We start from the raw sequence: 12,084 nt of genomic DNA on the forward strand, positions 1-12,084 counted from the left end.
TGGCGATTGTAAATTGAGCTGCAATAAACAGTCTAGTAGAAGTGTCCTTATGATAAAAGGATTTCTTTCCTTCTGGGTAGATGCCCAGTAATGGGATTGCAGGATCGAATGGGAGGTCTAGGTTGAGTGCTTTGAGGTTTCTCCATACTTCCTTCCAGAAAGGTTGTACTAGTTTGCAGTCCCACCAGCAATGTAAAAGTGTTCCCTTCTCTCCACATCCACGCCAGCATCTGCAGTTTTGAGATTTTGTGATATGGGCAATTCTCACTGGGGTTAGATGATATCTCAGGGATGTTTTGATTTGCATTTCTCTAATATATAGAGATGATGAACATTTTTTCATGTGTTTGTTAGCCATTCGTCTGTCGTCTTTAGAGAAAGTTCTATTCATGTCTCTTGCCCATTGATATAAGGGATTGTTGGCTTTTTTCATGTGGATTAATTTGAGTTCTCTAAAGATCCTGGTTATCAAGCTTTTGTCTGATTGAAAATATGCAAATATCCTTTCCCATTGTGTGGGTTGTCTCTTTGCTTTGGTTGTTGTCTCCTTAGCTGTACAGAAGCTTTTCAGTTTAATGAAGTCCCATTTGTTTATTTTTGTTGTTGTTGCAATTGCCATGGCAGTCCTCTTCATGAAGTCTTCCCCCAGGCCAATATCTTCCAGTGTTTTGCCTATGCTTTCTTGGAGGATTTTTATTGTTTCATGCCTTAAATTTAAGTCCTTTATCCATCTTGAATCAATTTTTGTGAGTGGGGAAAGGTGTGGGTCCAGTTTCAGTCTTTTACATGTAGACATCCAGTTCTCCCAACACCATTTATTGAATAGGGAGTTTTTCCCCCAAGGTAAGTTCTTGTTTGGTTTATCGAAGATTAGGTGGTTGTAAGATGTTAGTTTCATTTCTTGGTGTTCAATTCGATTCCAAGTGTCTATGTCTCTGTTTTTGTGCCAGTACCATGCTGTCTTGACCACTATGGCTTTGTAGTACAGACTAAAATCTGGTATGCTGATGCCCCCAGCTTTATTTTTGTTACTAAGAACTGCCTTAGCTATACGGGGTTTTTTCTGGTTCCATACAAAACGCAGAATCATTTTTTCCAAATCTTGAAAGTACGATGTAGGTACTTTGATAGGAATGGCATTGAATAGGTAGATTGCTTTGGGAAGTATAGACATTTTAACAATGTTGATTCTTCCCATCCATGAGCATGGTATGTTCTTCCATTTGTTAATATCCTCTGCTATTTCCTTTCTGAGGAGTTCATAGTTTTCTTTATAGAGGTCCTTCACCTCCTTCGTTAGGTATATCCCTAGGTATTTCATTTTCTTTGAAACTATGGTGAAGGGAGTTGTGTCCTTAATTAGCTTCTCATCTTGACTGTTATTGGTGTATACAAAGGCTACTGACTTGTGGACATTGATTTTATATCCTGAAACATTACTGTATTTTTTGATGACTTCTAGGAGTCTTGTGGTTGAGTCTTTGGGGTTCTCTAAGTATAAGATCATGTCGTCAGCAAAGAGGGAGAGTTTGACCTCTTCTGCTCCCATTTGGATTCCCTTTATTTCCTTGTCTTGCCTAATTGTATTGGCTAGAACTTCCAGCACTATGTTGAATAGTAAAGGTGACAGAGGACAACCTTGTCTGGTTCCAGTTCTAAGAGGAAAAGCTTTCAGTTTAACTCCATTCAGTAAAATATTGGCTGTGGGTTTGTCATAGATAGCTTCAATCAGTTTTAGAAATGTGCCACCTATGCCTATACTCTTCAGTGTTCTAATTAGAAAAGGATGCTGGATTTTATCAAATGCTTTTTCTGCATCTATTGAGAGGATCATGTGATCATTATTTTTGCCTCTGTTAATATGATGGATAACGTTTATGGACTTGCGTATGTTAAACCAGCCTTGCATCCCTGGGATGAAGCCTACTTGATCATGATGAATGACTTTTTTGATGATAAGCTGTAATCTATTGGCTAGGATTTTGTTGAGAATTTTTCCATCTATATTCATGAGTGAGATTGGTCTGAAATTCTCCTTTTTGTTTTGGTCTTTTCCTGGTTTTGGTATCAGGGTGATGTTTGCTTCATTGAATGTGTTGGGGAAGATTCCTTCTTCCTCAATTGTTTGGAATAATTTCTGCTGTACAGGAATAAGCTCTTCCTTGAAGGTTTGATAGAATTCTGGAGTGAAGCCATCTGGACCAGGGCATTTTTTAGTTGGAAGCTTTTTTATTGTTTCTTTGATCTCAGTGCTTGAAATTGGTCTGTTCAGGAGGTCTATTTCTTCCTGGCTAAGTCTAGGGAGAGGGTGTGATTCCAAATATTGATCCATTTCCTTCACATTGTCAAATTTCTGGGCATAGAGTTTCTGGTAGTATTCAGAGATGATCTCTTGTATCTCTGTGGGATCAGTTGTTATTTCCCCTTTATCGTTTCTGATTGAGGTTACTAGAGATTTTACTTTTCTATTTCTAGTAAGTCTGGCCAATGGTTTATCTATTTTATTTATTTTTTCAAAAAACCAACTCCTTGTTTCATTAATTTTCTGAATGATTCTTTTGTTTTCAATTTCATTGATCTCTGATTTGATTTTGGATATTTCTTTTCTTCTACTGAGTTTAGGCTTAGATTGTTCTTTTTCCAATTCCATAAGATCTCTTGTGAGACTGTTGATGTGCTCTCTTTCTGTTTTTCGAATGTAGGCATCTAAAGCGATGAATTTTCCTCTCAAAACTGCTTTTGCAGTATCCCACAGATTTTGGTAGCTTGTGTCTTCATTGTTGTTATGCTCAAGGAAGTTAATGATTTCCTGTTTTATTTCTTCCTGCACCCATCTGTTATTCAACAGAAGATTGTTTAATTTCCATGCCTTTGGGTGGGGTCGAGCATTTTTGTTAGAGTTGAGTTCCACCTTTAGTGCCTTATGGTCTGAAAAGATACAAGGTAAAATTTCAATTCTTTTGATTCTGTTGATATTTGTTTTGTGTCCCAGGATATGATCAATTTTGGAGAATGTTCCATGGGGTGATGAGAAGAATGTATATTCTTTATCTTTGGGATGGAGTGTTCTATATGCGTCTATCAAGCATAGTTGTTCTAGGGTCTCATTTAAATCTCTTATATCTTTGTTTAATTTCTGTGTAGAGGATCTGTCCAACTCTGTAAGAGGTGTGTTAAAGTCCCCTGTTATGATGGTATTATCAGATATCATATTGCTCAGACTGAGTAAGGTCTGCTTCAAGAATCTGGGAGCATTTAAATTGGGTGCATAGATATTTAGAATTGAAATGTCTTCTTGTTGTATTTTTCCCTTGACCAATATAAAGTGACCATCTTTGTCTTTTTTGACTTTAGTTGCTTTAAATCCACATGTATCTGAAAATAAGATTGCAACTCCTCTTTTCTTCTGAATTCCATTTGCCTGAAAAATTGTCTTCCATCCCTTGACTCGGAGCTTTAATTTGTCTTTTGAAGCCAGGTGTGTTTCTTGCAGACAGCAAATGGATGGCTTGTGTTTTTTAATCCAGTCAGCCAATCTATGTCTCTTCAGTGGGGAATTCAAGCCATTAACATTTATGGAGATAATTGATAAGTGTGGTAGTATTCTATTCGTCTTATTTGGTGAGAGTCCATTGCTTAGTTTTATCTTTTGCATCAGTGTGGAGGTTAGGCTCTGTCCTTTGGTTTCTGAGTTCTTACTTTGCTGCTGATCCATTGTGGTGGTCAGTGTGCAGAACAGGTTGAAGTATTTCCTGTAGAGCTGGTCTTGTTGTGGCGAATTTCCTCAATGTTTGTATATCCATAAATGATTTGATTTCTCCATCAATTTTGAAGCTTAGCTTAGCAGGGTACAGAATTCTGGGCTGAAAATTGTTCTGTTTAAGTAGATTAAAGGTAGATGACCATTGTCTTCTTGCTTGGAAAGTTTCATTAGAGAAGTCTGCGGTCACTCTGATGGATTTGCCCCTGTAGGTCAACTGGCGCTTACTCCTGGCAGCTTGTAGAATCTTTTCTTTTGTCTTGACTTTGGACAGGTTCATCACAATGTGTCTTGGAGAGGCTCGGTTAGAGTTGAGGCGACCTGGGGTCCGATATCCCTCTGAAAGCAGTGTGTCAGAATCTTTGGTGATGTTTGGGAAATTTTCTTTTATAATATTCTCTAGTATGGCTTCCATTCCTCTGGGGCATTCTTCTTCCCCTTCTGGAATTCCTATAACTCGTATGTTGGAACGCTTCATAAAGTCCCATAATTCTGACAGTGAACGTTCTGCTTTCTCTCTCTTCTTTTACTATCTGAGTTATCTCAAAAACTTTGAGATAACTATCTGAGTTATCTCAAAAACTTTGTCTTTTACCTCTGAAATTCTTTCTTCTGTATGGTCTAACCTGTTGCTGATACTTTCCATTGCATCTTTAAGTTCCCTGATTGACTGTTTCATTTCCTTCAGCTCTGCTATATCCTTTTTATATTCTTCATATCGTTCATCTCTGATTTGATTCTGTTTTTGGATTTCCTTTTGGTTATTTTCCACTTTATTAGCAGTTTCCTTCATTGTTTCCATCATTTCTTTCATTGTTTTCAACATGTGTATTCTAAATTCCCTTTCTGTCATTCCTAACATTTCTGTATAGGTGGAATCCTCTGCAGTAGCTACCTCATGATCCCTTGGCGGGGTCCTTCTGGACTGGTTCTTCATGTTGCCTGGAGTTTTCTGCTGATTCTTCCTCATGAGTGATTTCTTTTATCTGTTTCCTTGCCCTAATTTTCCTTTAACTTCCTCTTGCTCTTTAAGATCTTGTGCCTGTGGACTAAGGGTTACAGGACCAGAAGGGTGAGAAGATTGAAGAGCAAAAAAGGGATGAAAGAAAGGAGGACCGAGTGATAAGAAAAAAAAAAAAAAAAGAAAGATAGAGAAAGGAGAGGGGGTGGGGATAAAGAATATTGACAAAAAGAAGAGAGGCACAGAAAGAGGGAGACAGGGCAATATAGGTGTACAGTAGGGTACTTTGACACAACCTTAAAAAACCCCACCTTCTGGGGGTGCCCCAGTTGGGTGGTTCCCTTGAGGTCAGCAGCTCTTTGCTAACCTGATCAGACACAGTACCCCACCTCCACCAAGTAGAGAGGAAAGACAAAAATGCTATAAATCAAACCAAAACAAGCAAACAGAAAACTTTACGGGGATACAATGGGGTGATAAACCAAATTATATCGGTAGAAACACTAGCAAAAATGAAGTTGTAGTTATTAAAAAAGGCAGCAATGGGAAATTATAATTAAACTAGAAAAATTGAGAAAGAAAAAGGGATCTGTATGGAAAAGATTGAAATTAAAAAACAAAAGAACATCAACAACGTCAAAATAAACAAACAAAAAAAAAAAAAAAGAAAAAATACACAACCAAAAACAAAGCAGTTTGTATATATTATTGAATATTGTCTGGGCAACACATGGTCTTATGGGGTATGAGATGTTAGTCACAGTTCTGATACGACTGGAGGCAGCTGATTTCTCAAACCCCAGCAGGTAGACACCCTAAATCTCTCTTCAGCCCACTTAAAAGGCACTTTGAACTTATAAACTTGCTGAGCAGAAGCTTTCCCAGCTTTCTTGCTGGAATCACTGCTGAAGTGGCTATCCACTTACCCAGGGTGCCAAAACCGGTCTCACTCTGCCCCTGAGGGTTAGGGCTGCAAGGCGGCTCAGACCCCACCCTTAGGCTACTTGGTTGCTGGGTTACCAGCTCCCACCCATTTCTAGCTCTGCGACCCTGAGGGCGGAGCTTGCCGGGGCAGATCACTGACAATGGATCCGTGTGACCCACCGCCAAACACTATTAGCTCCGTCTGGCTCAGCGGCTCAGACTGGGTCCCTAGACAACGGCCAAAGTTCTCCGCACTCCCGCTCAGGCCTTCCCCAAGGCAGTTCAACTCAGTGCCAAGTCCAAGGACATCAAAACAGTTCACAGGTAAGGCCTTTCTGGTTTGCAGTCTCGCTGCTACTGAACTTACAGTTGTGGGCGGGTTTAGACGGATTGAACACACGCGACCACTTGCCGGTTTTCCACTGTTTTAGTCCTCCTCTTGGGGTCCAGAAGTCTCTCGCTGACTCCCTGTAGCCTCATCGGAGTGATGATAGGCAGTTCCCACCAGCCAGAGATGCCTGGAGTCCTATCTCCCCCGACTCACGGTGCCCAGATGCAAGGAAGCTGTTACTCAGCTGCCATCTTGCTCCGCCTCCTCTCAAATATGCTCTTCTTGAGAAAAAGGAATATTACACAATGTAAGAGAAAATACAATATAGCTTCTAAGAAGTGCTCATCACATATTTAACAAATACAGAGGAAGACGCTTCTCCTGGAGGACAGGGCCACATTAATGGCAGCAGCCCTGGTCCAGGAATGTGATGGGAGCACCAGTTAGGAAAGGAGCTTCCCTGGCTCCTCACTCTGAAAGGCAAACACAGAGTGTGGCAGTGCCTTGCAGAGTCCGAGTGTGATGGAGATGCTGGCATCCAGGGAAAACACTGCTGCTCTAAAAGGAAACGATAGAACCAAAAATAGTGGGGCAGGCATCAGGAAGTCGCAGGGTCTTTTGGAAGCTTCTGTTGCATGAGGAAATGGCTCGTGTGTGCTCACTAAAGCTGGCGGCCACAACGGAGAGAGGGTCGAGCAGTGCCAAAGTCTCGGAACCGCAGGGCTTTGTGAAACCAGGTGGAAGTTAGGACCTTGTGAGAGCCCTAAAGGAAGGGAGCAGTACGGATCAAATAAGACGATTAAGGCATTGCCAAACACATCATTTGGTCTGTAGAGAATGCTGACTTAGGACAGAACTTAGCAAACTTTGTCTTTGAAGGTTCAGATACATATGGCAAGCTTTACAGACTATACAGTCTCCTGCACAGCTCACCAACTCTCCTCTTGTACATGAAAACAGCCACACACAAGAGCGACCTAATGGGTGGGAGTTTCCTCTAAAAGACTTGGTTCCCAAAGCAGACAAGAGGCTGGGCTTGATCCCTATTCACAGTCTGTCAACCTCTGGCCTACAACCAGTCCTGAGATATGAGTGGCTAGTTTTTACTCTCACTGGTCATTGTTCTTTTAAGATCTCACATGTCAGACTTATTAATAATCAGAATGGATTAGGCGATATTCATAGTCTAAAGAAAAAAAAAAACTTACCATGTATCATGATGTGCCCCTCCCTCCAAAGCAACAACTTACAAAACAGCACACTGAAACGTTAGATTTGCTGATAGATGCTGTTTGCTTTATAGTACAAACTCCTCAGGCCTGACTGTTGATGACTTGGTCTTTGACCTTAAGTTATCTTCCATTGCCCACGCTGCTGTAGACTGTTGAATACGTCCCGCGTCCCAGGCCTTCTGCCAAAGTGGTGCTGTCCGTAAGCACCAGAGCAAAATTCTCTTCCCGATTGTATGAGACAATGATAGAAATCTTGAATGATATCAGGCAAGTTTTCCTACACTTTTAAATGTCTTGTTTTAAAGTAGGTCAGATTTCCCAGTCGGCGCCACAGGAAATAGCCCAAGTTACTTTTACAATTTTGCCTAACTGCAATTTTGTTTGACAGGATTTCTACTGGAAAATGTCTATGCAGAGGATTAAATGTCCTTCCTAATAGAATTTTACAATAGAACTAGAAATAAACCCTTAAGTGTCAGTAGTATGTGTATTAATGTACCTCCAGGTAAATACCAGAGTGACATATTTCATGTTAAATTGACTGGTCTTATACTTTAAGTGACCCAGGAAGGAATATGGCTGGAGGAGGGATGTCATTCATCATATATTACTTTTTCAAAGCAGAGTTTCACTACTTCATTGTTTAAATTTATGGCTTTGATTGGTAAAACTTCTTGGTTCTCTAATAAAAAATGTTTCATATTCCTAATATTCATACAGCATTGTTAATAGAAAGCTCACCGGCCAAGTCATTTTGGTATAATGTGCTTGTGATTTACGCAAGAGGTTGTGGAAGGTTTTGTAAAGTCTAGCTTGTTTGAGTACATAAAATTATCATTTTTATTACAGCTTTTTTTATTTATCATGGTACACAGAATGATCTTGAAAAAATCTCCAAAGAATGCTTGTTTGATATATATTTTACTTTGCATTATACAATTAATGTTTATGGCAAATGCAGATTTTTATGGTAAGTAAATTCTGATGGTATTATTTCAATTGCAAGGGAAAAGCATCATCAGAGTTGGCATGAGGCTAGCAGCAGAGTGGATGATTAAGACACATTTTTTTTTCATACGGTCCTACTAACAACTTTAGATTTCACAACTTATCACAGGACTGAATGGAATTTTGTGAAACACTGCTGATAGGATAGAATGATTTAAAGATCAGTTTGAGATAAAAATTAAAAATGACATTTCTGAATGTCTGTACAATTTGCAGTGGACTTGCTAATCTTTGGAAACATCTATCATTTGCACTTGCCTTGAGAGTTCCACCAGGTACTTAGCATGCCCTCTCCTCTGAAGGCCTTTCCCGTGTTTTGCATTCTATGCTGTTTATCAGAGAGTTCTCCTGTCCCTTAAGGCCTGTTCTTCAGTCTTGAAAAAATATCACCTGTCCTTTCTCTGCAACCCATGGCAACTCTCTTTCAGCCCTTATATGTTATCTCATTGTTATTTGTATATCAATTGACTGTTCCCTTTGCACATAGAAAGACCCTTCACCATTGGGGTTATGCCTTAAATACTGTTGGCCTTGTTGTATAATACACTTATTTTGATTTCTTGTGTTTTATTAAAGTTCTTTTGGAAAAGCATTGCAGTCATGAATCAATGCAATAAAATTAATGCAATTGTAAGAGAAGGCAGGAATAAGGAAAGAAGTGCGCCAGCAAAGCCAGCCACGGTAACTGTGCTTAAACAGCCACTTGGCCCTGAACCAGTTAGATGTCTAGAACAAAGCAGCATGGTACTTAGCCCTCATTATCACAAAAAAGAAGAAAAATAGTTCCTTTAGGGAAAGTTGATTTTCCTTGGCCTTAAAGTTCAAGAAAACTCTCATATTGGACTTTATAATAGAAATAGTTAATGGCATAATTTTATTCTTAACTAACTCAGTAAATATTTATTGAGTTATAAATGCCTTTGGATGCTTCATTTTGCCAGTTTGAGGGGAGGAAGGGCAGATGAAAGAAAAGTGAACAGCTCTTGTTTACCAAGTAGTGGGAGGACAGATAAGTCCAGTAGAACCTCTGTGAGTTGACCACCCAAGGTCAGCATAAGGAACCAGGCCTACTGTACTGATACCTACATGTGGTACATGTCTGGTCTATGAAAATTAGGTCAGCTTAAGGAGGTGGTCAACTATGGAGGTTCTACTATAAATGGATTATTATATACTGAGTGATACCTGCTTTAGTAGAAATAAGTGTAGAGTTGTTCTGTATAGGAATATCAACCCAGAGAAGGAAGATTAAGGAAGATTTCTCTGAGGAGGTGATTGATTATTCCTTATGTTGGAACCAAGATTTGAAAACCATTTGCAAGTTATCTAGAAGAATGGGGTTTGGTTGTTGAAAAGGAGAGATGGCAAAAATGAGGACAGACACAAAGAGAGCTGTAGGCCCCAGGAGCAGTGCGTAAAGTCTCAGGTCCAAGAAATTGCCTGGGGTTTGAGATGCTAAGGGTTTAATCAGAGGCTTAGTAAGACTATCTGTGATCCTCCAGATCCCCAGATATAGCCCCACAACCAAATCCAAACTTCACAGAACAAATCCCTTTATTAAAAATATTTTTTCTGTAAAATTTGCAGTCAGCCCACAGGTCAGACTTGGGGATCCAGAAGGCCACATCTGGTCCTAAGGCCTCGGGTTCCCACCCCTGACCACTTACCTTTGGAGGTTCTAATGTTCACTTTAAGCAAATTTACATTATTCCTGAGAAGTTAAAAGGTTGTGGAAAGTTTGCTGTCAGGAACTGATATGATTGGGTTTGTACTTTTGAAAGATCACAGAATGTGCAGGGTGAAGATACAAATTAAAAGCGAGCAAGACTCCAGCCAGAGAGGTTTGTCAGAGGTGTCTGGAGCAGAATGATGACAGTAATAACGTTGTTCCCACAGCAATGCCAATCAACAACCGGCGTTCTCCATAGTAATAAAGAACGAAGACAGATCATTTCACATAACTGCTTCTCTTCATGATCCGCAGCAGAAGCATGCAGCCCCCTTTGATTCCGTGTAGTGATTTTGTATAGTTCTAATTTGCTACAGAAAACTTTCTTTTAAAAATGGAATTGTTTTTTCTCTCTTCCACGATGTTATTAGAACTATCATATGCTTGGATCTTCAATGAATACCCATCGTTTGTTGAGGAAGATAGTCGGAGATTTGTCTCTCAAGAGACAGGACACCTCTACATATCGAAGGTGGAGCCCTCCGATGTGGGAAATTATACGTGTGTGGTGACAAGTACAGTGACCAATGCCAGAGTGCTGGGCTCGCCCACTCCTCTGGTGCTGCGTTCTGATGGTATGAAATATTCCCAAGTAGGAAATATATTCTGAGTAGAAACGATGCTGTTAATTTAAGCAAAAATAAATGGGAAAAATCAAGAAGTGTATCTTAAAGGATTAATCACTTCATCTTTTGAGAGTAAAAAATATTCTGAGTATGGCGTTGAAAATCATTTCATGAACTGCAGGTCCTTGTTCCTGACCCTTACCCAGGACTAGCTTCAGAATTTACAGGGATCAGCGAGAGATGTAAATGAGCAGTTACTTGTTCAAAAATTATTAAATAATTTCAAAACAATGACAGCAAAGCATTAGACCAACCATGAGAGCTTTCTGAGGCTGGGACTGAGGTTGCATTTCCACGAAGTCACTGACTTTTACCAGCTTAAGGGTTTTCAGGGCTCTGGATATTTTGTTCTAAGCTAAAAAGCATCACTTAAAAAAATAATTAAAGAAAAACACCTGTTTCATCAACACCTTGATGGCTGTTTAAGAGGAATTTATGACCTGCAGAGGAAGCAGATTTGTAAGCCTGAGTTGTTGACCCACTTACACAAAACCACATCTGATATAGCATAATGCCATGACCACAAAGTACTGAAGCACTTTTTCCAGTCAGTTATAATTGAATTTGACCTTTCCCATTTATTAAGTCACTGTTTCTCGACTCCAGGGAGCCATTTAATGTTTGAGATTGGTATCTCTGCTATCAGAGTACCATTAAGTAAATTCTCTGCCATAATTTTTGTTCTTTAGGAAATTTCAGGAAGTCATAATATGTTATATATTTCCGTTTGACTAGAAATGTCTAAATTAAATGAAGAATTTCAAAAGCCTCTCATTTTCTATGATGTAAAAGGCAGTGGTTTTCTTGGAACTACTCTATTAAATGGTAATTTATGAATCAGCAAATCCAAAAATTTTTAATGTGTGTTCATGTTGCACTTTTGAACTGAGTGAGCAGTCGTAGGTAATTTCAGTCACTAGGAGAACTAGTTCAAAGTGAGCAAAAGAAAGTTTTATTTAAGAAAAAAGAGACAGTGCCAAAGGAAATATTGAAACTATTATCTTTGTATTGTGGATTTACAGGTGTGATGGGTGAATATGAACCCAAAATAGAAGTTCAGTTTCCAGAAACTCTTCCAGCAGCTAAAGGCTCAACTGTGAAATTGGAATGTTTTGCTCTTGGAAAGTAAGTTCTATAACATTTTAGTCCTATCTGCTGAAGTATTAGGTTGCTATAAGAGAACAGGGTGGTTTTTGACAGACTCCTCTCCTGTTATTATTTTCTGAAATTTACTTTCATTTGAAACAAAGGAAAAAAATAAAATACAGTAAAAATGCACACATAAAATTTAATTTGAAACTGTATTTAAAGAGAATTGGAAAAAATAACTGTGCCTCCCTAATTTAATAAACTAAATTGTGAGTTTTGTGAGTTTTTTTTTCTTGTGTATTTGTTATAATTTATACAGTGGATATGGGTTAGGCTTTTTTCTCTAAGTCATGAATTGACTCAGGAAAAACAATTCATTTTATTAAAATATCAACTTAAAGGATAAAATGTTCTCATCAGGTTT

At 39.0% G+C, this 12,084-nt stretch overlaps 1 protein-coding gene across 3 annotated transcripts in view; it reads left to right on the top strand.

Annotated features, from left to right (window-relative positions):
* CNTN3 (contactin 3) overlaps nt 1–12,084 on the top strand; it is a 373,051-nt gene that overhangs the window by 255,232 nt on the left and 105,735 nt on the right. For all 3 annotated transcript variants that reach the window (XM_053599702.1, XM_053599704.1, XM_053599703.1), the window contains exons 6-7: nt 10,317–10,520; nt 11,594–11,696. In XM_053599702.1, the coding sequence (XP_053455677.1) occupies nt 10,317–10,520; nt 11,594–11,696 (307 nt within the window). The remainder of the gene's footprint in view (nt 1–10,316; nt 10,521–11,593; nt 11,697–12,084) is intronic.

Source organism: Nycticebus coucang, chromosome 8 (genome assembly GCF_027406575.1).
Source record: "Nycticebus coucang isolate mNycCou1 chromosome 8, mNycCou1.pri, whole genome shotgun sequence".
Taxonomy (NCBI): Eukaryota; Metazoa; Chordata; class Mammalia; order Primates; family Lorisidae; genus Nycticebus; species Nycticebus coucang.